The 26754-nt window shown below is 41.9% G+C and overlaps 2 protein-coding genes across 2 annotated transcripts in view; one reads left to right on the forward strand and one right to left on the reverse strand.

The window, feature by feature from the left end:
• Window positions 1–1637: 1637 nt before the first annotated feature.
• Window positions 1638–4469, forward strand: LOC306959367 (neoverrucotoxin subunit alpha-like; the record flags this gene model as incomplete). The annotated part of the gene is made up of 3 exons (XM_079551455.1): window positions 1638–1646; window positions 2818–2920; window positions 3001–4469. The coding sequence occupies 3 exons, from the start codon at window positions 1638–1640 to the stop codon at window positions 4467–4469; spliced, it is 1581 nt and encodes a 526-aa protein (XP_079407581.1).
• A 2616-nt stretch (window positions 4470–7085) lies between these two features.
• Window positions 7086–26754, reverse strand: part of plxnc1 (plexin C1) — a 41932-nt gene continuing 22263 nt past the window's right edge. Inside the window, exons 20-30 of the mRNA XM_079551456.1 lie at window positions 26544–26690; window positions 18257–18425; window positions 17985–18085; window positions 13258–13333; window positions 13129–13163; window positions 12962–13054; window positions 10651–10814; window positions 10053–10200; window positions 9357–9497; window positions 8900–8974; window positions 7086–7304 (exon numbers count right to left, since the gene is read on the reverse strand). Of these exons, the coding sequence (XP_079407582.1) occupies window positions 7200–7304; window positions 8900–8974; window positions 9357–9497; window positions 10053–10200; window positions 10651–10814; window positions 12962–13054; window positions 13129–13163; window positions 13258–13333; window positions 17985–18085; window positions 18257–18425; window positions 26544–26690 (1254 nt within the window). The 3' untranslated portion in view covers window positions 7086–7199. The remainder of the gene's footprint in view (window positions 7305–8899; window positions 8975–9356; window positions 9498–10052; window positions 10201–10650; window positions 10815–12961; window positions 13055–13128; window positions 13164–13257; window positions 13334–17984; window positions 18086–18256; window positions 18426–26543; window positions 26691–26754) is intronic.

The raw sequence follows: 26754 nt of genomic DNA on the forward strand, positions 1-26754 counted from the left end.
AGTTAGCTTTGCCCGTTAGCATCTTAGCTTCTTCTTCGTGATTTCATTAGTGTGTATTGCTTTCTCCGGACCGGTGACAGTCAAGTTGCAAAATGGTTTTCTGTTCAGAGACACCAGGGGGAGATGAAAGACCCTCTAATCATCCCATAAACACTTGTATTACCCCCACAGGGACTACGGAAGGATTTATTAAGGTAAACACGTTACTTAGCACTGCTTTAAACTCAAAATTTGGTGTTTTAAACACAGAATTATGACTTTACATGTCATTTCCACCTCCTCCATCCATCCATCCATCCATCCATCCATTTTCTTCTGCTTTTTCCGGGGCCGGGTCGCGGAGGCAGGAGTTTCAGCAGCAGAGCCAGTGCTGGCCCTTCAGGGGCCCGAAGCCATAATCCAGTCGGGGGCCCTACAGTTTGCATCCCATGGTTATTCTACAAAGAGCAAACCCATTTCCGGTCAAAACGGTTCCACTGTGCAGTAGGGCAGGGCCTGTCCCTCTTGGTGAGAGCCACTAACCACTAAGCCACTGTGAATCTGGGATTCTCTCACTTCTGGCCCCTGACCCACAGTTTGGGAACCGCTGATTTATAACTAACCGACACATGCGCCTGACGGTTATTTCTGTCTGACCACTGAGAATTAGACTGTGAGAGTAGCCTAACTCGTTTTGGACTGTGCACATTCAGAGAACCAGAGTACCTGTAAGTAACTGTGTGCATGAGAACCGTGTGGATTCAGCTCATCTTTGAGACAAATAGGCCGTAACATCGTGTTGATTCACTAGTGAAACAACACCGTAGTTTGATTGAGATGCGGGGCCCTTGTGGTTGTGCGGGCCCTACGCATCTTGCATAGTTTGCCTATATGAAAAACCGGCTCTGCTCAGCAGAGATGTCCAGACTTCCCGATCCACGCACCCCTCCTCCAGCTGTCCAGGAGGGACCGCGAGGCGACACCAGGTCAGCTCGGAGACATAGTCCCACCAGTGTTCAACTTAACACCCCTGCTCTGAGTCTGAGTCAAATGGCATCCCTGCTTCAGCACACGGAATGCGAAGCGCAATGCGAATGTTCTTTCTGATTTCAACACTTCAGTCATTATTTGATCAATTTACATGACAAAAAACATTTGTGCAACTTTTTTTTTCTGTCTAAAACAGCAGCCCAGGCTCCTGCTACAGCCCAGTTAATGTAAACGGGGAGGAGTGAGCACAAGCTGTCAATCAATATATAGTCCATGTTTCAGATGCAGCCTGTGTAAGGTATTTAATATGGTCCTGACTCTCATGATCCAACAGTCACTTATACAACACATGCACTTTGTATCCTCACTTGTTGTCCTCAAGCAAGAATCAGCTGTCTGGACGAGTCAAACTCATTCTCAAGTTGCAACATGGCATCTGCATCACTGACATTTTAGAGAAACTCAATGCCCTTTTAGAGGCGTGGTTGAGCCCCACAACCAATTTCCTTTAAAAAGCAGCAGCTTCCCTGTTCAGAGCATATCAGAGCATCTCAGAGCATCTCAGAGGACAACAGAGGACTGTAGAGCATCTCAGAGGACTACAGAGGACATCAGAGGACTACAGAGGACATCAGAGGACTACAGAGGACATCAGAGGACTACAGAGTATGGCACAGGTAAGACTGAGCAGCTCAGACTTAGTTTGCACTTTTTCATCAGAGTTGGGTGGAAAGAGAAGATATCAGGAATAATGAAGGGTTACCAGATCAAGATGATTGGTGGTGGGCAGTAGAACAAAAATGTGCCTTAATTGATAAATTGCAGCACTACAGCAATGGTTCCCAACCTTTTTTGTCTTGCGTACCCCTTGAGATACACTGAGAACCCCCTGCCTCAAGTGTCCAATATTATTACAAAGTGACCAACTAATCTAATCTAGACCCTTTGCTGAAAAAAATACAGTAATTTTAAATAACTAAAATTCTGCACAACTTCTTTGGCCTGTTTCAGGCACATTTTATACAGTCGCACCTGTCTGTCAGTGGGGAAATCTTCATTTTCTGAAGTGAAAGACCATAGGTTGAGGTTCCCTCTCCCTACTCTACGACTATTCTGTTTAAAGAAATTGTACTTCTAGAGTAGTTTTATCATATAGTACTTTTTACTTGAGTAAAATAATGAAAGTATCTGTACTCTTACTTGAGTAAAAATATTTTTTGCTTATTCCGCTGTAAATATTTAAGTGGCAAATATTTCATTCTATTTTATTTATATGTTTCGCACATCTTGTTCTATAGAATATTTTTTTTCTGTATTTTCTGCCATTTTCTTGGAATTGTCTGATTATGTTTTGTGTCACACAATTTATGGTGTCATTGAAAATAAATCACTAAATCACAGACTTTTTTGCTCAAACAGTTACTGAAGTAATATTTTCTCCAAGTACTTTTATTACTTGTATTTGAATAATTGTTTGGGTCACTTTTTCACTTCTACTTGAGTAAAATTTTTTGAAAGAAACGTTACACTTTGTACTTTTATTCCCCTCAGAAGGACACATGACAACTGTCCAGGGTCTAGAGATGAAAAATAGCCCTTAGGCTAATTCTGGCATATTTACATGTAAAATGTATATTAATATGCACTGTCCCTATAATAAATAAATAAAAATAAATAAATAAAACTTCCCTACCCACCTCTGGGTAAAACTACTCTGAGAGGTACAGTTACTTCAAAAAGGTTACTAAGTACATGTGCTTGAGTAAACTGAGTACCCGAAAGGTAAATCCTTTCATATTTCTCACACCGTTGTCAATCTGTCTAATCTCTTGGTTGTGTTTTCTACAGTCAAAGGAAATATCTAAAAACCGGCAGATGATTGTTGGAGGCCTGGGCCGACCCTTCACTCTGGGCATGTTGTATAACGCCCCAAACGACGAGCTGATCCCAGGTCAGCCAGTTCACTGTTACTATTCTATGATATGAAGTATCCTTAATGAACACATTTGTTTGTTTGCTTGTTTGTTTTAGGAATGGCTGTGTTGGACTCACAGACTTTACAAAGCCTGACTGTGACCCACCCCCAGAGGAGCAGTCACTTTGACATTAGTGCGTCAGACTCCACTAAAGATAACTCTTTTAAACTGAATGTAGACGCATCTTTGAAGCTCAGCTTCATGAGTGGTCTGATCGAAGTGGGGGGGTCAGCCAACTACCTGAACAACAAAAAGGAGTCTAAGAACCAGTGCAGGGTGACTCTGCAGTACCAGGCCACCACTGGCTTTAACCAGCTGTCCCTCACGACAGATGTGTGTGAGAAAATAAAGAGCAGTCCAATCATTGAGACGGGTCTGGCCACACATTTGGTCACAGGGATAGAGTACGGAGCCAACGCTTTCTTTGTGTTTGACAGCCAGAAGGTAGCCTCTAGTAATTTTCAGAAGGTGAAGGGTGAAATGGAAGTAACTATCAAAAAGATTCCTCAGTGTGAAATTGCTGGAAAGGTAAAGGTAGTGCTCACAGAAGAGGAAAAGAAACTTGTTAAAACTTTCTCAGTTCAATTTTACGGAGACTTTCTTCTTGAGAAAAATCCTGCTACATTTGATGCCGCTGTGCAGACCTATGTGGACCTGCCGAAGCTGCTGATCGGAGCAGATGAAAAAGAACCGGCAAACCCTGTCCCTGTGAGGGTCTGGCTGCTGCCACTGGAGGTCTTTACCCTTAAGCCTACTCCAGTGACTAAAGTCCTCAGTGTGGGCTTAGTGGTAGAAGCTGAGGAATCTCTGGAGGATCTGGACAGCATCACCATGAGGTGTAATGACTGTCTGTCTGTCAGTGCAGTGGGGACGTTCCCTCAGCTTCAGCAGAAGCTGCACAAGTTCTACAAACTGTGTCAATATTACACTTTAGAGCTGAAAGGACAGATGGCAGAGGTATGTCCTGCCATTCGAGAGGGGCTAGTCCAAGAGAGCGTTCTCAGAGACCTCTTTGAGCAAAGACACAGGTCCCCGTTCAGTCAGGACAAACTCAGTCAGTGGCTGCAGGGCATGGAGAGGGAGCTCAATGTGGTTCAGTTCATTTTAGACAAACTGAAGGGCATCCCAGTGTTGTCCACTCAGGCTGAAGTCGACAGGTTTGTGTTTGCTCCGGGCAGTGACGAAAGGTATGCCTTCACATTCACTTCTCTAGGGATCAATGATGCTCAGCTGGAGGAGATGGAGAAGTACCTGAAAGCCCTAAAGATGAACACGTCTTATGAGTCACGGAAGTCAGTGTCAAAAGCAGTTCCATGGTTCTACAACAACCATTTGATAAAACTATGTAGCTCAAAAGCTGGCTGGTACAAAACGAGATACGATAAGGAAGGAAGGAATGTTATTGTCACGGCAAAAGACGACACACGGGACACTGGTTATGAAATTTACCAGTATCAAAACGGGGCTCTGAAAAATCACTGGAAAACAGCGGTGGCACGAGCTGAAGAAGATGATGTGAAGTGAGTTAATGAGTTCACCGGATGATCCTTTAGTGCTGCCTTTGTCAAACCAAGCATAAACGCAGACTGCTGTATTCTTATTAAACTGGTGCAGAACCATTTGACCTTCTCTGTCTTTTGTCTTGAGAAAATACCTTTTACTTTTAATCATAATCTTTGCTTTGTTTAAGGTGAAAACTGTGGGTATAGGGGTTTGTAATTGTAACTAACCCAGTGTTATCACAGCAGGAATATCAAGGTGTAGAAAGTTTAGGAAAATTAGAAACCAACCTTGTTTTAAATGTGTCTTAAGTGCTATGCTTTCCAATGGAAGACTAGAGGCTATATGGAGGTACTACAGCAATGGCGGACCGATGGCGACCCCTAGTGTCGTTGTTACAGAGCAGAGCAGCTCTTTATCAAATTGACAAATTGTCTGATGAAGGACTAAAACGCTCTTGTGGTGCCAAAAAAACTGGTGAGCAGCAGCCTGTGCGAATCCTCACGTCCACCTTTCAGTCTTAGCCCAGTTCTTCATTGACAATGGTTACTGTAACTTTTTTTTGCCCAGCTAACAGAATACAATTGTGTGTAAAACTTAAAACAACAAAAAAGAAATAGGATTTGAGGGCAAGAGTGGCCTCCAAGGTTTGACGTCACACATTGCACTCAAACTGCCAAGGAAATTGTAACCATTATCATATATATCACAAATAAAGAAGCTACATACATCAGAGTAAGAAGAAAATGTATTCAGCATAATATATTGTAACATAACACACAAACAAAAACAATGAAAATGATATGCAGCCTACAGTGCTGTAAATAAAGCTGGAGATTGAACATGTGGTATTCATGGTATCATGTTCTTGATTAATTTTGACAGTTGAACAGACTATTGACAATTGAACAACCATTAGACTGAGAATCAACAATCAGCTTAGATCAACAAGATCTATTCACTTCGAAGTTGTGCTAATTGTTGGCTACATGTGCTTAATCATTTGCAAAGATGTACTGAGACAGTGAGACATGGACTTAGACATTTGCAATTTGATGAAATTAATGAGAATATTAAATTTGGTTGTGAACAGTTGCCAAGTGGTTTGGAGATTTGTCCATGTTGTTTTGAGAATGTAATTTCTGTTTCAAGAAATGAGCCAAACCAAATCAAGCACCTCTTAATATAAAGCAGGGGTGTCAAACTCAAATACACAGTGGGCCAAAATGTAAAACTTGAACAAAGTCGCGGGCCACCATTGAACAAATGAACCTTTTAATATGGACCCAAACAAGATTTGCTTTAACATTGAATATGGAACAAGCAACACTTATTACTATACAATATATAACTTAATAGTAAGTCCAGATATGCAAAATCTGAAAAAAATAAAATAAAGTATAATACCTGTGGGCCAGCTCGAGTAGTCATTTGGTATAGCCTCGCGGGCCAAATATAATTACCTTGCGGGCCAAATATGGCCCGCAGGCCAGAGTTTGACACCTATGATATAAAGCGTCACACAGCCCCCCCTTCTGGTCATGAGCTAAGACACAGTCACCTTTAACTAAGGTGACTAAACACCTTCGTTTTTCTCTGCCATGCCACTCTTTATTTTATACAATTGTACTACGGCACGGTAGCACAGTGGTCACCGCTCGTGCTTCACAGCTATAGAAGGTCCGGGTTCGATTCCTTCCTGTGTGGGGTTTGCATGTTCTCCTCATGTCTCCACAGGCACTCCAGTTTCCCCAAGCACTAAAAACATGTAGGGGGAATATGGGTAAAGTGGAACACTTAACTTTAATAATGATTATTTTTTAATGTGTCATATTTTACTAAAATACAAACACACAATAACTAGAAAGTGCAGGATAAAAAAATAATGGTTCTGTGGATATTACTTCACTTCATATGGCGTAATCTACTACGAAGTAGTAAAAAAGCGGAGGTGACATACTGTAGCATTTGGGGATTCATGATCTTAAGGTTATAACTTTTTAAAACTAACAGACATGCAGATTTTTGTTGATAAATTATATGAGGAAATGCATCTGCAAACATATTTCTACTTTTATTTTTATAAGAGATTTTTATCACTGTCCCACTTTACCAATGTGTTATTGGTAAAGTGTTATTAGTTTTGACGATCAGACCCCAGCGGTAGACATCGATGTATGAAATTCATGGATGAACAGCTTGGAGTTAGGGATGTCTTACCACGGAGCCTGGACACTGGTGGTGGTATAGGAGACCCGTGAAGATGCAGCAGGGAGAAGCCGTGGACAGAAGAGGCGGAGATGAGGCGGAGGCGGGTCACAACGCAGCTGGGAAGCGAACAAACCAAGATTGCAGGGGCTTAAAAGCGGGACCGAGGGCGATGATTGGCCGCTACGGAGGTGCAGCTCTTTCTCTGATGGACTGAGGTGGAGGTGTGGCCCTCTCGGAAGCGAGCATTGGCTGGAGGTGACGTTGAAATGAGTCTACCAGGTTGAATTAACGCCTAAATGGAAAGAACTCGGAAACCAACCGCCAACTCAGGGCGACACTTAAACCAATGCATTTATACAAACTTTCCTTTAAAACAAATAATAATCATGAATCAAAGAAGGAATCATGAATTTACAACAGACCGTCTTCCTCAGGGTTTTATTAGACACTTTTGTCACTAAAACTTTTGACATGTTATATAAATTAAAAGTTCATATGTGTTCGCATGATTGTCCTGGTTTTTCAGATGTTAAGTCTATGCAGTTAGTTCCACGAGCAGCTCTTGAGTTCATCAAACAACTTCTTGACGTGATGCAGTTGCTCTTTCAGCTCAGAGGGGGCGCCGCTTTGCTCCAGTTTGTCCTGGATCTGTAGGAAAACAGAGAAATTACAGTCATTTGGTGCATTGTTTCTATTTAGTCCATCGCTACATTGATAAAGGGTCATAGATCCGTCATGATCACCTTTGTGAAGAAGAAGTAATAGTAAGAACTAATATGAGAATCACATGCATTTGTCAAATGCAGGATGTCACAAATGTAATGACCCAAGTGTTTTTCTGAGGTGAAGGAGAAGTGAACAGGAAACTGGTACCTAAAGAGGAACCTTAAAAAGAACAAGCAGCATTTCCCCTTCTTACCAGCGACACATTTGGGCTCTTAAGAATTGTTCAATTTAATAAAAAAAAAACTGTAGTTGATTGGCAGAGAGTAATGGCTGGATATACAGTGTGATGTCAATTATGTAAATAATTGAAGATTTTCCATTTTGATCTTTTAGATAAAAAGGCAAATTAATTGAAACAGTAATGGCTTGTGTCTCAACTTGTGGATGCTTGGACGGTTACTAGTTTTTCTCAGTATGACATACAATGAAATATTAAAGCAGAAAGGAACATTTGCAAACTACTGCATTGTGTCATTTGCAAACGTTTGTTATACAAAGGTAAAACTATAATGAAGGCCTAAACAAGGATAAAAAAAAAAAAACGTCCCTCCATCATAGAACCTCTAGCCCTCAAGATGATTTTGAGGAATGTTATCACACAAATCAGAGACCAAATGCCTGTGAAAGTACTCTAGAAATGTGAAAATACTGTCAATTCCTTTCAAAATTTCTTGGCAGAGAAACTATTGAGGCCAGTGAGGCCATGTATGATGCACAACACTAGCAGTTGTAGAAACTGATGCAAATCCGTCTCTTGGTCTTTTGACAATTGACTCTGTGCATAACTTCAATAAGTTACTAACTTCATAAGAACGCCGGCCAAGAAGTGACTTCCTATCTCGATCCAACACGCCAAAATGAAAGCACCATCTTATTCATTAGTTCAACTTTCATTCTGCCTAACTATTAACAGACAAAACACTTAAAATGTGTGTATTTTCATTATGAAGTATATTCTTGTAATGTTGCAAGTACCTGCTGAACTTAGACGAGCTGTGTGCTCATATTTTGGCATGCTGGATGGAAACAGGAAGTCACTTCTTGGGCGGTGTTGTTATGATTTGAAGTTATGAAAAGAGTAATTTAAGACGATCGGCCTCCACCAAGCAAACATGCTGCTGTATGAGAACCACTGTTTAATGTTTAAGAGAATCAAAGGAACGGGACAGTACCCAGGCAAGAGCCCGATTGATATTACATTAGCGCTGATATGTTGTGACTTACCACATGTTTTGTGGTAAGTCACAACATTCTTTGTGAGATTCTAACTCTACTCCACTCTACAGCCCAAAATCAAATTATGAGGATGGATAGAATGAGTCCATCATGGTGACTGAGTTAAACTTGACTGACATAAGACATGGTACAGAGGAGGGTGAGTGAATGTATGGGTGGAAAGATATAGAGACCAAGAGGAAGACAAACATGGAGGTTTACAAGTGTTGAGAAAGAGAAATGAAGTCTGTTACATGTGAGAGAAGAAGATGTTGTGTCGAGAGAAAACCTCCAGTACTGACCTCGGTGAAGTATCTGTGGATGAATTTGTAGAGCTCTTTCAGTGCTGCAGCTTCGTTAAACTCATTTTCATGTTTCTGAAATAAAAAGAGCATTCATCCAATGACCTTCACAATGATTTACACATATCATAGATATAATATAATAAAGATGAGCGGGTCCCATTCAGCCACATTCATTGAAAAAGTTTCCCGAGTGGTTACATTTACCTACCCCAGCGTGGTCACATGGGTCATAGCGATTTTTAGAAAAAGAAAAACTCTTTGGAGCCAGACTTTTAAGCCGTTCTTGGGACGTTTGAAGTCCCATTAGAATCAATCCTCCCAAGTGTCTCTTGGAGTCGCCCCTGGCCACCAGGGGGTGGTATTACAGCAGTGTCAGCTCCCCGCCACAAGGACCATACAGAAGCGCTTCCTCGCCCACTGACACACACATAGGTTCATCAAAGTGAACACTCACCTTCGACTCTTTTTGTAAAAAGTCTCTAAACTCGGAGTCAGATATTGGCGACTGATCCTGGATCTGTTTGTAGTACAGCCTCACTTCCTGCTTGTACTTGGGCATTTCTTTGCCGTAGAGGAGCTTGTTGGTTGGTGTGTGCTGAAGAAACAACAGAATTAGTCACGTCAATATTAGTCTCATTGTTGGAGCTGCATACTTGAAAACATTCTGTTGGGACTCTTAGCATTGATGCAGTATTTTACGGGTTAACATTTGAAATAATGCCTATAAAAGGAAAAGACAGGAGTGAGAGACTTGGCTGGTCAGGATTTCAAATTGGCCTGGCGCACCATCTGCAGGCAGCAGTGGGAAGAACTTGTGTAAAACATTGAAAATGGTCAGGCTAACAAATCAAAGGCGCTGTGATGAACACTGCTCAGAATGGGTTCGTTTGTGAACTTTCAAAAATGTGCGGGACTGTTGGGTGTTCCCTCTAATATTCAACAAAATCCCCAAAATAAAGATTAGAGTGCTTCCGAAGAAGAAGAAGAAACCAAAGAGAACAGGATTAATCAAAACTGAATGAAGCAAAATGTTCTTCTTCATTTATGGGGGTAATGAAGATGCAATGTTTTTCCTTCTTGTCAATATAACCACGCCTCTTTCCCATGCTTGGGCTCCAACACACAGAAGCTGGATTTCGATTTGACTGACCTTCCCGAGCTGCGTGTCGCTGAGTGAGAAGGAGTCCATAAAAGCCTGAGCGATGACCGAGAGGCAGCCGTCCAGGTGAGGGCTCTTCTCCAGGTCGAACACAAACTGCGGGTTCTTCAAGATGTTCACCCAGAAACGCAGAGGTAAACTGAGCACACACGGGGAGAAGGAAGAAATGAATGCACTTACTGCCACTCAACTGACCACCATACATTAGTAAATCACATCTTCCAACATTAAATCGAAACAACTGGACTTCCCCATAAAGGGAGCTTCCCCCACTAAATATACGGGCACAATGTCCCACATCTAAATTTGGATAGTGAGACGGTCACCAAAACCAGCCTTGAGGAAGCACCCTGGATAGGAGGTGCTTTGCTTCAAGTTCTGTTGTTTAGTTTTAATGTTGCCATCTTGACCATGATGGAGAAACCAGTGTTAATTGTGCATTAATTGTGGCATTTGCCATGTGCTCAGAAAACCAAGTTAAAGTTAAAGTTAAAAGAAAAATTCTAATGCCAAGGAGTCCAAAAGTAGTTTAGAAGAGAGAGGTCCACCTAGAACATGAGGAGATCACGTATATGTAATTGCACTTCACCTGTTGGTCTTCCAGATGTGCAGAACGTCTGGGTCGGTGATCCTCATGTCTTCGGCCTGAGCGTCCAGGAAATCAAAGAAGTGTTTCACGCTGAGTGGAGCTCTGTTCTGCTGCAGGCCCCAGATGCACCTGAACAACTTCTCCACGAACGAGTGCACCGCCACCTGCAGGCAAACGGGTACATTACACTTCACTACTGCGTATGTAATAAATGCCGAGATTCATTTGGTGAGCAGAGAGACAGTCAGTAAGTGCACAGCTGCTCTTTAACCCCATTGCCCACCGTGTATGAGTGGCGGCCATGGTGGCCAGGGACCAAAATAAACTTTTTAATACGGATTCCAAGACTTCACACCTACAAAAAAAGCTTAGAAGCCTGGCTCCTCAGACTTTTCTTTAAAGAGGGGGTATGATGCTTTTTTCAATCACACAGCACCAGTCTATATCGCACTACAAAGATGACGAAACCTTCTGTTGGTCTGTAAATGCAGTAAATTAGAATAACTGCCTTGTATAAAATTGCTCTCTCAAAATGGCTGTAGTGAATGTCTTGAAATAGGCCTCTGTCTCTTTAAGAACCTCTGACCCTTTCCGACACGCCTCCTCCACACGCTGTCTGTGGCATCAGTGGGGAGGGGGTTCTGCTGAGGAGCAGTGGTTGGTTACTCGGCTGGTGACGAAAGCTCAGAGGCGTGTCCAGGAGGTGGGGGCGTTCCTAGGAGGACTCAGGGAAACCTATCCCTAAAATGGCCGCCATCAGAGTTTTTACAGATTACTCAAAAATACGTGAATGTGCCAAGGCAACACTTCAGGCATGTTTTTAATGAGGGAATGACATAATAACATGATGTAAAGCTTGAAAAAGTCGATTTTAATCTAAAAATCACTGTGACTCATATGACAACGCTGGGAAAAGCATCATATTTTTATTCACGCTGGTTTCTGTTCTGTGGAATTAAAACGCTTAAGCCTGAGACTCTGGAGGCTAGTAGCCGATCGCTTGCTCCACACGGACGGCGCTTCTTGTCCTTTTTACCCGTTTCAGGAACATGCTCTGTAAGAGGAACAAGGTTCGACATGTTCATTTCACATGCCACATGGCCCCATTAAAATGGGGCTGAATGGCTCCCCTCTATCTCCTGACGGACAACATCCACCAGGCCAGAGACGTTTTTTCCTATACGCAGACTACGCAAGGTGCCTAGGGCCCCCGCGGCTGCAAGGGCCCCGCATCTCAGTCAAACTACCGTGTTGTTTCACTCATTAATCCACGCTTTGTTACGGGGACAGGCTCTGACAGCGCACACTCACTCTCCGCCTACTTTGCCACATAGAACACCAAAACGGAGCAGGCTGCTGAAGTGAATGAGCAGGAGAGACCGACCGCCTTCCATCTGTCACTCCCAACACGCGAGTAGGCTACTTCTCCGCTCGTGTCCCACACTCGGCCGTCTGTCTCCCGGTGCTCGCTTCGCCTCATGCTCATGTCTCGGGGCATCGGCCACACACTCATTTAAACTCTCTTCTTGTTGTGTCTAGCGGAGAATCAGGACAGTAGTTTGATGGATGGACGAGAGTAAAGCCGTGGTTCGTGGCCTTTTTGTCTCAAAGAGGTTCAATCCACATTCTCACGAGCACAGTAACTTAAAGTAACTCTGGTTCTCTGAATGTGCACAGTCTATAACGAATTGGGCTACTCACAGGCTAATTCTCAGTGGTCCGACAGAAATAAACGTCAGGTGCAGGTTTCAGTTAGTTTTAAATCAGCTGTTCCCAAACTGTGGGTCAGGGCCAGAAGTGAGAGAATGGGACCGTTTGCCATTTTCAATTTTAAAAAGTGGGGGAAATAGACTAGTAGTCGTCCTCAATCCCAGTTGGACAATGGCTTTGTGGTGAATGGTTCTCACACAGAGGTGCAGGGCCTGAATTGAGGTAATTATTTTCCATTCCTGCCGTGAACTACTGCACAGTGGAACTGTTTTTGCCCGTAAATGGATCGATCTTCGTTGAATAACCATGGGATGCAAACTGTAGGGCCCCCATGTGGATTTTTGCTTAGGGCCCCAGTATATCTGTTTGATATTGCTCTGTATTTTACTGTCAGGAGAACAATGCAACTTAAGATCCACTGTCTGTGCTTTACAAGTGGTAGAATTGCAATATAACTGAACTGAAATTTGCCAGGAGCCCATTATGTGCATCAGTGTTCATGCAGTATTTTGAAATGTAAAGCTTTGAGTTGCATGTGAAACTTGCCATACTTTTCATTTCCTCTGTGTGTGTCTGTGGTGTTAGTGCCAGTTCCTCTCACTTTTGTGGAGAGCAGCTTCGTGAGGTGCACTTCCTTCAACTTCAGCTTCTTCCTCTCTGGGGCTTTCAAATCCTCCACAATGTCAGGATCGATCTGAAAACAAAAACAGACAACAGTCTTACCACTTCATAATCGTAACATGATGCACAATTTCAGCATGCTCTTACCAAGTGAAAATATTTCCCAGAAAAGTCCTGATCATCTGAAGAACAACACGCGCTTGTCAAAATGGAGTTCTCAGTAATATAAGGACTAAAAATGTTTCTGTTTGAAATGAGACGGTGCAAAGATCGTACCTTTGACGCTCCCCTGAGAACTGAGAGGTGCGTGAGTTTTCCTCGAGAGCACTTTGATTGTGGCTCCGTCTGGGATCTGTAGAAAATTAAAACAAGTCGATGTTTAAAGCAGTAGTAAGTAACGTGTTTACCTTAATAAATCCTTTCCGTAGTCCCTGCGGGGGTAATACAAGTGTTTCATCTCCCCCTGGTGTCTCTCTGGCCAGAAAACCACAATTGCAACTTGACTGCCACCGGACCGGAGCAACCAATACACACTAATAGAATCACCTAGAAGAAGCTAACAGGCTAACTGCGGGTTAGCATCACTTTAAACAGTATTTACAGCCAAGTTTGAGCGAAAAAAAATATTTCCATTGTATAATTGGATGTACAATATCCCTCTCTCCCTTCGTGTTTTCTGTCAGCGTCGTATTTACTCTCCAAGACAATTAATAAGTTAAAGGTCCTATATCATGCAAAATCAACTTTTTAGAGCTTTTAGCCATGTTGTTGTGCTATTTCCTTATCAAAAACACCCCCAGAGTGTTTTTTGGCTTCATTCACGCAGTTCTCAGTAATCCTCCTGAATCCTGCTCCCTGAGCAGCTGTGCCGCCCTCTGCTGGTGAACGACTGACGTGCTCAGTTGTGTCGTCACAGCGGAACGGAAGTGCTCGACGTCTGTAATGCAATGTCTTACAGCCTGATTTTAATTTCTGTCGTAAGAGAGAAACAAAGAGAAAAAAAAAAGGATGTGCCCGAGGTGCTTCCAGGTCAGCTGTGGCCAAAACAAACACCCCTGAGCGTCTGAACAGATCAGTCATGTTTGCGCTGCAGCTGAAGATGGAGCTCGTTACTCGTAACTTATTCTGGACACACCTGTTCTTTATTCTTACCTAACGATAATGTCACGGAGAAAAAGAAGCGCATTTGTCTAGGAGGACTGAGTCTATTCAACCTTCCTAAAGAAGAGGCCACTCGTCAGAAGTTGTTTTTTCTTTCCGGGATTCAGCGACTTTCACCAAAATAGTGTTTTTCTGTGACTGTCTCTGATGGATGTTTGTGAAGCTTCACCAGAATCAAAGTGGATTAACTTTTATAACCAACGCGAGTCCCACAATGTAAACAGTGATGGACCAGAGTGGTGAGTTTATCCAAATGCGTGTTAGCTTGTGTGTTAGCATATTAGCATGTGTGTGTTATCCATTTATGAAGCTGTGTTGCAGATGTCAACCCCTTATAACTGCATCGTCACTTATTGCTGTTTATTTATTTTACGGTAAAGTTGTATGAGCGGAGAGAGGGGGCGGGGCTAACTGAATCGAAGCGTTGTGTCTTCCGGGTTTGAAAAATACCTCCAGAAAACACTTATATTTATCACAAAAATGAGTGCTCCATAGTGGTAGAGGTACAATCATTCATATAAATGCCTATACTTAACTTTGGAATGGCTAAAATAGCATGATACAGATCCTTTAAAAAATTGCAACTTGCTACTTGCTGCAGTTGCGCTTATGGCCTCTAGGGGCAAGAGTTACTTAGTACTGCTTTAATAAACCAAAAAACTTATGAATACCACAAAACGACAAAATGTTTTGGTACAACACTTCGTTACTATGCTACTGTACAAAAGGTTGCGGAAGTTGATCTCTCTCGGTGTCCTTATCTTTCACCATCTCTGATTATGACAAGGAATGCAGACTTGCCGTGGCGTTCAAAGTAAAGACAGTAGAAAATTCTGAAAAAGCCGATCAATATTGGACAGAACTCACTAAAAGGCTCCGTGTGTCGGTGTAATAGTAAGGTACGGTAACTTGATTTCTCCCAGGTGAACTTTTGATGCTCAGATAAGCATCACGGTCCTGGTCGTCCACTGTCAGCCCTGAGGAAAGTCCCATGATGCACTGCTCTGCTGTGATTGTATTAGACGTGCATTAGAGACCACTCCTCTGCATCACTCCTGCTCTCACTCTGCGCCTGAGAGCAGCACTCAGCATGTTTTCTCCACTCGATTAAGACTTTATCAGAGCGAGGTATCGGACGCCGCTGCTAATTGCTCAACAACAGGACGTGACAAGCCCCAACAGGACCAGGGTTTAGAGATGCTGCAGTTTCCTTCCCCAGTATTTGACTTCTTAGATGTTTTTCACTTTGTTGGACACAGAGCGGTTACAGATGCAGAAGAGTTTGTAGAATTATGATGATTGCTGCACACTGTTGAGGGAAAAACACTGCAAAGAGCAAAAGGTGAAAAGTATAAAGAGAACTCTGGCTTATTTTTATTTATTGTTTTCAGAGCCAGTGCTGGCCCTTCTGGGACTCTAAGCAAAAATCCACACGGGGGCCCTACAGTACGCATCCCATAGATACAGACGGCATCTCGTCATAGAAGGGGGCGTGGCTTCGCCAAGGGGGAAAATAGAATCTTTAGAGAAACACAATTTTCCCTCTTTTTAGCCATTTTCTGGTGGAATATGAACTTATTTATCACATACAAATAAAGTCGTGTAAATCGGGCCCATATGGATATTTTCTCACAGCAGATTGTTCAGTAGAAGTGAAAAAAACGGCAGTTGTAGCAAGCGCTAGCTAACCGTTAGCATTAGCCCGATGCTAACATGTAGCATTAAATTAGCATTCTCCGTTATTCATGCATTTATGGGCTGTTGAACCTCTTTGCTCCTCTCCATGTCTTTGTATCATTATTTAGTAGTAACTATATTCATAATTCAGCATTTGTTACAGTAGTTTTTGAATAATTAGAGAAAATGTTCATTTTTTCAAAATTGTTTTCCAAAAATCTATCTCTAGATACAGACGGCATCTCTGGAATCTTCCATATATGGTCATGTTTAAAAACAGTTAAGGGGGAAAACAATTTGGATAAAAATCTAAACTTTCTCTTATTATTCAAAAACTTCTTTAACAAACGCTGAAAAATGAATTTAGTTTTCTACTAAATAAAGATAAAAAAGACATGGAGAGGAGCAAAGTGGTTCAACAGCCCATAAATGCATAAATAACGGAAAATGCTAACATGATGCTACATGCTAGCATCGGACTAATGCTAACGGCTAGCTAGCACTAGCTACAACTGCCGTTTTTTCACTTCCACTAAACAATCTGCCATGAGAAAACATCCATATGGACCTGATTTACACTTGACTTTATTTATGTGATAAATAAGTTCATATTCCACCAGAAAATGGCTAAAAAGAGTGGAAAATTGTGTTTCCCAAAAGATTCTATTTTCCCCCTCGGCAAGGCCACGCCCCCTTCTATGACGATGATGCCGTCTGTATCTATGGTTATTCGACAAAGAGCAAATCCATTTACCGTCAAAAACAGTTCCACTCTGCAGTAGTGCAGGGCAGAAGTGGAACATAATGACCTCAATTCAGGCCCTGCCCCTCTGTGTGAGAACCACTAACCACTAAGCCACTGTGAGACTGGGATTTAGGACGACTACAAGTCTATTTCCCAACTTTTTAAAATGGCAAAGAGCAAATGGTCACATTCTCTCACCTCTGGTCCCTGACCCACAGTTTGGGAACCGCTGATTTAACTAACTGAAAGTGAAACCTGCACTTTCACCACGTTTTCGTCGCTATTGATGCTTTTCTTTTTCAGCTTTTAGATTTGGCTAATGCCGAACTGCAGAAAATGTGCTCGGTTCAGGTGGGAGATAAGAGGTTAAGTGACATCCCTATCCCTTTGCTTTGACCGCATGTGTGCCTTTGTGTGGACTTTAGGGCCTCTTCCAAACGCTTGGTCTTGAAATTGAATGAAATAGGCGTCTAGCCGACTATTAAAGGGGGAAAAAAAGTTGATATTTGTGTGTATTTGACCTTGTAGTGACCCAGTGGCTGTATGAGTGGTCAGGATGGTGCCTTTACAGTGGTCTCCAGGACGCTCCAGGATCAATTATTTGGAAGGTGACGGACCCTCTCACCAGAAAACCTACAAAACAATTGATCCTGGAGCGTCCTGGAGACCACTGTGATCATTAGCATACCCTAGCATCATCAACCTTTTTTTTTTACCACATAAAAAGTCACATCACAGAACAGATGTTTGTTTGAACATGTGACCGGGAATGTTCCACAATGCACACACATTAAAGGTGCATTATGGAACTTTTTACGTGAAAAACAAAACTTTTTATTTGTGTGTATTTGACCTTTTAGTGCCCCAGTGGTTTGCATGATTGCCTTTATTTCCATCACAGTGGCCTCTATGATGCTCCAGGATGAATTGTTTTTTGGGTTTCTGAAAGTTTTCACTGCAAACGGACCCTCTCACCAGAAAACCTACAGAACAATTGATCCTGTGGCGTTGTAGAGACCACTGTAAAGAAAAGGCACCATGCAGACCACTCAAGTTGGTTTCTTTGCATAAAAAATTCCATAATGCATTTTTAAATTTAGTGTAGAAACTCATTGAACTGGATGTTGCACAATAGATATGGCCGTTGAAAACACTGCTCTGCAAAGGGAACATTTAAACACTCCGCAACTGATATTATCTGCTTTTACTACAGCAGCCTTTCTGCACAGCCTAAACTAGACTAGAGAGTTGTTTCCGTCCAATTTTAATCACATGAATTTCAGAACATTGTAGAGTTGGTTGTAGGTTTTTTACATCATAACCTCCAAAGGAGATGGGATATCCGTGTATTCCTATGTTCATAGAAGTTGTTCACTTCTTCATTCCAGCCTTTGTGACTTGCTCGTGTGACCGTGATTACCTTGTAGTGCTTCATGGTATTGAGCATCGTCACGTCTCCAAGTCTCTCCGAGCTCAGATCCACCTCCTCCAGACGGAGAGAAGCACTTCCCCTCACGTACTCTGGCGGGTGAAATAAGTCATCAAGTTATGGCCGACTCAAACCGGTGTTATGATTGAAATGTACAGCGGGATTTTTGTCTGAAGAGCTATTTCAATATCAGACTTTCTTATACAAATATTAAAATGAATACTTCCTGAAACCACTACAGACAGAATATTGCACAGCCTCACCGATGGCCAGCTCTCTGACGGGAGCGCTGTAAGGGAAGCCAAACTTGTTCCTGAATGTGGTGAGGATCTTGTCTTTGACCTGGTCCACAGTGTCACAGCTCAGAGCGTTCACCTCCAGAGGCTCCGACAGCTCCCCATCACTGCCCACCGCAAACAGCACCTTCAGCTTCTGCTCCAAGACACAAAGCAGCACACGCTGTCAGCAAACGGCATCTAAACGTGACAGTCAAGAGCAGTGGGAAACTGTTGTGCAGGACTTTGAGACACATCTTGAAATTTTAGATGGATGGATTGAGGACGACTTGTTACTGCATATATTTGAGGTTACACATAAATAGCCATTTTGAGAATTACTTTATGGGAGACGGGATACGGTTGTAACACTTTTTGCTTCAACATCTGTAACTAGCAGAATTTTTGAGCTAGAGTTCTCAAACTTTCATACAGAGTACCCACATTTGTTTACTACAAATGGCACCAATTCAAACCTCTGCCAGAATATCACAGACACACAGATATCACAGAGGTGATGTGAAATACATGGTGGTCCTTTGTTACAACCTACCCCACTACCGGGGTAGGTTGTAACACACGATGGGGCAAGTTGTAACAGTTAAACAAAAGAAGCAAAAACAGAGGCTTTGCCATGTGATAAGCTTCAAAAAGAGGTTTAGTGAAATAAAAGAACAATGCAGAACAATCTCTCTCTCTGACCTGTCATATGCTTAACCTCACGTGGAGTCAGTCCATAGTACAGGTCTAATACTGTATCAAATAGTCAGCCAACACTTCCTCCTGCACCTCAGAGAAAACCTGATGATTTGTTGATGCTCCAATAACCTACACAGAGAAGATCACTGGACCCTGTTCTCTCAGCTTCTGCAGTATTTTGCAGTATCTGCTCAGCGTTATATGGCAGATCCCATGAGCTTTGGCCACTGATCTGACTGACCTTCTCTCTGACCTCATCAGATGCTTTTCAAAAAAAAATATTTACACACACACCTCTGTCAGTCTTTCTTTACCACTGCCTAGGCATTCTGTAAAAGTATTAAAATCAAAAAAGTGTTGTTATTAGTATAAGCACTAAAAATATAGTCTTGGTCAAAACATTTATTTTCTTAATTTAAAATCATTTTTTTTCTCTATAGAATCTGCATGAGGCTGTTTACAACCCTGGCAACCATGTGGGATCAGGGAGGAAGTGGGTAAACACTGATATGATCAGTGATGAGTGGTGGAATCCCCATAACCAAACCCAGTCTCCCCTACTGTACCATACCAACTTTATTTATAAAGCACTTTAAGAACTGTACAGTTGGCCAAAGTGCCGCACACAGAAACAGATACAAATAACACTGTACAGCACAGTAAGAGCAAGTAATAGAAAAAAGATGATCTGATACCTAAAAGAATTATATAGTAATGAAGTATTATAATCACTTATGCCCTAAACCATGTGTTTTCCATCCTATTGAAGTCCAGTTCAGTTTATTAGCCATTTGCAGAAAAAACAATTTGAAAAGCCTGATATAAGATTCTAGCTTTACTGTATATGTGGCTCCAGAAGGGACAGAGAGCAGCCAATGGTCCTGCTGATTAAACCACTTTGTTCAAAGTCTTCTTTTCTTTCAGAGTGAGATCCACCAAACCAATAATACAACTGGTTAGGAAAATCTCAATTATGCAATAGTAAAAATTCAAAAGAATCTGAGTAATCTTGAGCTTAGTATTTTTACGCAAGCTTCAAGGAGAGGCGCTGTCTCGCTTTCTTAGAAATATTAGTATTAAAGCTCCTATTCAAGTCCTGAGAAGGAGTCACGCCCAAGAGTTTATATTTCTCAACAATCTGCACCTCAGAGTCATGGATAGTAAAAGGCAACTGTTTCCTGTTCACGTGTTTGTTATATATTTATATATCATATTTAAATTACTAATAATAATAATGCATTAGTCTTATATACTGCTTTTCCAGATGCTCAAAGTCGCTTCACAGTTTCGTACATTATTAATTCACACCAAACCTGGTGGTGGTAAGCTACTATTGTAGCCACAGCTGCCCTGTGGGGACCTGACCGAACACTCACCACATTCTCCCATGTTTCCATGTGTTGATGGTTGGTGGTTAAACATACATTTTTTAAACATAACAAATTTGTTTTGCATTTTCTGCATTGACGTGGTGTTAAAGACACTATACCTGATTTCTCTTCATCAACGGGACAGAATTGGTTTTGTCCTTCAGTATATTGTAAACTATATATTAGAAAGCGCTTGTATCAGTCTTGTGAACTTGCAGGCTAGTTTAGCATTTGTGTGACAGTGACCCTGCAAGTTGTGAAAGTTAGAAACAAACGATTGAATTTACTCTCTCTTTCATTCTTTGTAAACAAAAAACATCAGGTACAGGTCCTTTAAAATAAACAAAAGGTTTCCGTTTCTGTCCCTGTCTATTTATTATGAATGTTGTATCTATCATTTGAATGGTTATCCATAAAACATAATAGAAATCTGCCCTGGAAACCATTCATTTGCACACAGCCCAGTCAATTATTAAGTACATTTTTTCTGCATTTTTATCTCCATCCAGTCGTGTTGCGGGTGTTTGAGAGCTCCATTAGCTCTGTCAGTTTGACAAATCTCTGATGCATTACTGTGTGCGTGTGAGCGTGAGGACGCTCTCTGTGGCTGCTGAAAGAGCTTCCCTCTGTGCTCGCTCTGTCATCTGTCTCTCTCTGAGCTGCTGTGGCCAGAGTCAGCTCCTCTAATGGACAACACTGAGGAGCCTCAGATTAGATTCTGTGAAGAGTCTATGAAGCAGAGAGAGAGAGTGACTTTTACAGAGAGAAAAGGGTGGAACAAATATCCCTTTCTCAAGCAGTTCATGATTCAGATTTAAATATTGTTCAATCTTTTTTTTTCATGTTTCACTTATTAGGAACTGTAGAACGAGGAGTATCTTTGCTTGAGTGGCTTGAGTTCAAAGTTAGCAAAGTGTAAATTGTCGTATACACAACTTACAATACCTTTGTGCAGAAATCTGCTGAATATAAGATTTATTGTACAGAAGAGCCCTCAATTACTACTACAACAACCAAGCAACTTCTTCAGTTCTTTGTTTTGCTTCTTAAAGTGACACTGCAGAAGATACTCCAGGTAAGCATAACAAACCTGTAAGCACAAAGCTGCACAAGATCTCGCTAAATACAGTATTGGACATAGGAGTTTATGTAAAAAAAAAAGATGTCCCGCTCCCAGCAAAGTTACACGTCTGGCCTAGGGTTGTGCCGATGGACGATGACATCGTCCATCGTGATGGATGAGCAACATCACGATGTAGAGCCACCATCGTGATGCCACACCCCCTCCTGTCAGAAACACGCACTGGTCTTCTGTAGGCCTTGTAAACCTACAAACTGTGCAGGGATTGCACTGTAAATTAAATCACGGATATAACTAATATGCGCGCTAGTTTCAGTAGCCTGCCAGAAGTCACGATGTGTTAGCCGTAATTATTAACGTAAAGACGCAGCGCTGCTCTATTTCTGACGCGCGGAGCTCTCTCTCTCTCACTGCAGCTCAGTTTAACAGCGCGTGGTTTTGCTTTGCTTTGCTGCGTACGGAAACTTAAACCGTTTTAAAATGACGAGATGGCTCTCACATCGGAGCGAGCTGAGCGCGCGGATTATTCTCACAAAGAACGAGGAGAGGAAAGAGAGAGGACAGAGAAAGAGGCGGTGCAGGAGTTACGAGGTTACGAGCTCACGGACCGGGCGGTGCGTGGAGCGGCTTCAAAAACGTAAGCTACGACGCAAACGTCTAAATATTATCCCGTTCACCCACTGTTTCTTAAACATTACGTTAAAACTGAGCAAATGCAAATAATAAGCTCCGATTTACATTTGTATTAGTGCGATAAGAGCCTTGGAGTTGACGCGCTGAATGAATCGTTCTCCTCTCAGACTTTACGCACGAGTTTTAACACATTTCTTTTGCAAAAGTCGTGTTCCGTGACTCTGTTCAAATCATGTTTAGTTTAGATCCATTTATCCTGCAATCTCACATTTTCCTAACATACATAGTAAGATGCAGCATATATATAGGCTATGTAAATGTCTTTAAAAATGCTTATAATGACCCATCACGATGGTTCACTGTAAACATCGTCAACGGCCAATTAAGGGGACATCGCGGAAAACAACACCCATAATAAAACCAGTGCTTTAAATAATAATAAAACAACATTAAAAGAAGTGCGGCTTTAGCAATACTGGTATGTTTCCATCTCTGTTTCACAATGTTTCAAACCTTTTCAACTGTGTGCAAACAGGCTGTAAACAAAAAGAGGAACTAAACAAACAGGGAAAATAAACGCAATGCAATGACACCTTCGGTAACAATGGAGAAAATCTCTTTTTAAGATTAGATCAGATTGAGAAGCCTCTGCGGCTGCTCCACCCTCCACCGTTAGATCACACACAAACCAGAAACACACTCTTGTGGTTTTAGCCGCTTATGCTTTCGATTCCAACTGCGCTTTTGAGAATGTAGTACACACTGTGGGACTTTTTATTTGATTAAAGCTGTAGATAAAAAGTGAATAAATTGGTTGTAGGGCTAGGGTTATATAAAAGGATATTTAAGTATGTCGCCTAAATAAATGTACAGTATCAGATAAAAAACTTAAGTGACTGTGCAAAAGTGTCCACTTTCAAATCTGTTTATGTAAAAGTATTTATGCTCTTAAAATAAGGAAGAGTCTGAACATGCCAACTGTGTTTTCAGACTTAATTATTGTGATGTTTCAGCTCAGAACGACTTTATTGCAGCGTTTAGATTCAAGGAGGTCATAAATGCATTTAAACCACAACTCAAACTATGTATTACACACATGTAGTGGAGTATAATAGTACAGATATCGGCTCTAAAATGTGGTGAAGTAAGAGTATGCAAAGACATCATTATAAAGTTTACTTAAGTAAAGTAGAAGTAGAAATGGCGGAAAAAGCCTGCAAAATGAATCCAATATCAAGGAGAGGTCAGTAATATAAGATACAACAAATGTTTGAATGAGATATATTTGCAATTCTAGCTCGATGTGAAACAACTAACTCTGAACTCAAGCCTCCTCAGTGAGAGTGATACTGAAAACTGACTGGTTTCAACAGAATGGCGGTTTCAGAAGGTGTGTTCTGCACTTCCTGTCAGATCAGGGAGTACATCTTTCAACTCTGACATCCTTTTCTGTCTTATAATAGAGAAGAATCATGAGGTTGTGGTCAGACCTGCCAAATACAGCACTTTCTATCTCTTCTGGGTTTTGGACACTATTGCTCCTGTCAAGGTTAATATGGTTCACAATAAGCAAAAGGCACCTTGGAGAAGTGAAGATTCGGTTAGGGCACAGAAAAGGGAGTGCCGAAAAGTCAAACGGAAATGGGGCAAGTCAAAGCTCCAGGTTCATTTTGAGGTTTACAAAGAAGTGCTTCTCTAAAATCCTCACAAACTGCAGAAACAATTCTCGTCCTCTGTTTTCCTCAGTAAACAGATTAACCAACCCTACGGTTTCACTGCCCTTAGAACTTATCTCTACATCTAAGTGCATCTAAGTTAAAAATGCCATAATTTCCACAACACAAATGGCAACTCTGCCACCAGATAAACACCTTGAGCTGACACATTTCACACCTGTTACTGACAAAACAATGGAAGAGGTTATCTCCGGTCTGAGTTCATGTACATGCTGCCTTGATGAATTACCCACTAGATTTCTGAAGTCTGTGCAGACCAGCTTGTTACCACAACTTGCTCAGTTAGTTAACATCTCACTCGAGACTGGAGCATTTCCAAAGGCCTTGAAAACTGCAGTCATTAAGCCTCTTCTAAAGAAGAGCAGCCTTGATGCCAAGGTACTGAACAACTACCGGCCCATATCAAACCTGCCATTCTTAGGAAAAGTCCTAGAGAAAGTAGTATATCAGCAGCTCACTTACTTTCTCCTGTCTAACAATGTCCAGTCAGGATTTAGGCCCCACAACAGCACTGAGACAGCTCTGGTCAAGATGACAAATGATATCTGCATGAACACCAACGCAGGTAAGGTCTCTGCTTTAGTCCTGCTGGACCTGAGCGCTGCCTTTGACACAGTGGACCACGGGATCTTACTTCACAGGTTAGAAAACTGAGTGGGAATCTCTGGTATGGCCTGCCCACTGGCCTCTCTAAACGAGCTGTCAGAGCTGCAGTACATCCAGAACGCTGCTGCTCGAGTCCTGACAAGAACCAGGAAATACGACCATAATAGTCCAGTGCTCCGGTCTCTGCACTGGCTTCCTGTCGCTCAGAGAATAGAATTTAAAACAGCTCTGCTTGTTACAAGTCTTTTGATGGTTTAGCACCGTTTAGCAAGTACATTTCTAACATGTTGTGAAGTTGGGCACTGAGAACTTCAGGGAGGGGCCTCCTGGTGGTTTCCAGAGTCAATAATAAACACGGTGAGGCTGCGTTTCAGTTTCATGCAGCTAAAATCTGGAACAGTCTTCAAGAGGATGTGAGACAGGCCTCAACTCTGACAATGTTCAAATCCAGGCTGAAAACAGTTTTTTTTTTTATGTTTTCATAATTTTATCTGTTTCTTCAACTGTGAAGCACTTTGAATTGCCTTGTGTATGAATTGTGCTCTATATAAACTTGCCTTGCCTAGTATTAATCACAGTTAACCTCTTAACCCCTGCCTTAACTAAGTGCATTTACTCCAGTTCAGCTTTACCCAAATCTTAGAGGCCAGTGTATCGTTTTATTAGAAAGCTAAGGTCTTTGTCATAAGGTCTTTGTCATATTTTCGCCACATTGTTTGTTGCTTTTTCATCCTTGTTTACCTCTTGTTTTACGTCGCTATTTTGATGCTTTTTTTCCAAGAGGTTTTAGGGTTTGGGTAATACCTGGAGAATGTGCTTGTTTCGGGTGGGGATTAAGAGGTTAAATTTTAAATGTTCTTTTAGCACATATTTGGACACTCTATTCTTGTGCGCGTGCAACTTTCCACATTATCAAGAGTGTGCCGTTTCCTGACATGCTGAGTCAAAGTCTGTTTTAACTTATCACAATGAAAAGGGAGATGGGAAATGTGCAGTTTCACTTCTGTCTTTTTGTTGTTGCAGTGACGTAACTCCAACCTACTCCAACCATTGCCTCATCACCCGACGCATATACAGATGTTTACGTACAACCAGAATTAACTTTTTCAGGTCAATTAGAATGTTCAAAATATATTTCTGTTTGCTAATTGTCAGAAGAATGAGAGATATAATTCTTTACAAATGTTTTTGTTGTCTGAAATGTGATTATCAACCCAAGAACAAATACAAAAGACCTGGTGAAGATGCTGAACCTGGTAAGAGCTTGTCATTATCTAGAACGAAATAAGTACTGCACCGACATGGGCTGAGAGGGAACTCTGCCAGGAAAGAAGCCCTTGCTCTAAAAAGACAGATTTGAGTTTGCAACAAACAAACAAAAAAAACATAGAAATGTGACCATCCCATCCCAACTGTGAAATACGGGGGTGGCAGCATCATGCTGTGGGGTTGTTTTGCTGTGGGAGGGACTGGTGCACTTCACAAAACAGATGACATCATGAGGAAAGAACACTATGTGGAAATATTGGAGCAACATCTCAAGACATCAGCAGGAAGTTAAAGCTTGGGCGCAGATGAGTCTTCCTAATGGACAATTCTCAAAGCATATGGCCAATGCTGGCTACAGAGCGGCTTAAGGAAAACAGGGTCAATGTTTTGAAGTGGTCATCACAAAGTCCTGATCTCAATCCAGATGAAAATGTTTGGGCGGAGCTGGAAAAGCATGTGAGCGCAAGGTGGCCTAAGAATGTGTCTCAGTTACACCAGTTCTGTCTGGAGGAATGGACCAAAACTCCTGCTAACCATTGTGAGAAGCTTGTGGAAGGAAATCCAAAACGTTTGACCCAAAATATACAGTTTAAAGGAAATGCTGCCATTTAGCAAATAGAAATAATTGAAAGTAAACGTTAATTATGGTTTCATGTCAGGCTGTGAGAAAAAAAAAAATGCAAATGTGTATTTTCATGAAGTGTGTGTAAACATCTGGTTCCAGCTGTAAGTGCGCTCTCTTTCCCCGCATCATCCTACCATTACTGCTTTGCTCGACAACTCTCCTCTGCCTCACGTCCACTGCACAAAATCCAACGCGCACTTCTTTATCTGAGCAGCAACGCTAATCTTTCAGTGAACTCTCCCTGTGTGTTTCTCACCAGGGGCTGGAAGTCTTGCGCCTGCCACAGGAGCCAGTCCTCACTCAGAGTGTACAGAGCCTTCTCAGTCACACAGTCCACGGGTCCTTTGGAGATCTGCTGAGAGAGGGCACTGACCAGGAGGAACAGCGGCTGGCCCACGCTCTCCTGTGCACAGAGGAGACGGGAGAAATATTATCCAGAGGTGATCGCAGCCGTACAAGAAACAGAG

The sequence above is a fragment of the Gobius niger genome, assembly GCF_951799975.1.
Source record: "Gobius niger genome assembly, chromosome: 2".
NCBI lineage: Eukaryota > Metazoa > Chordata > Actinopteri > Gobiiformes > Gobiidae > Gobius > Gobius niger.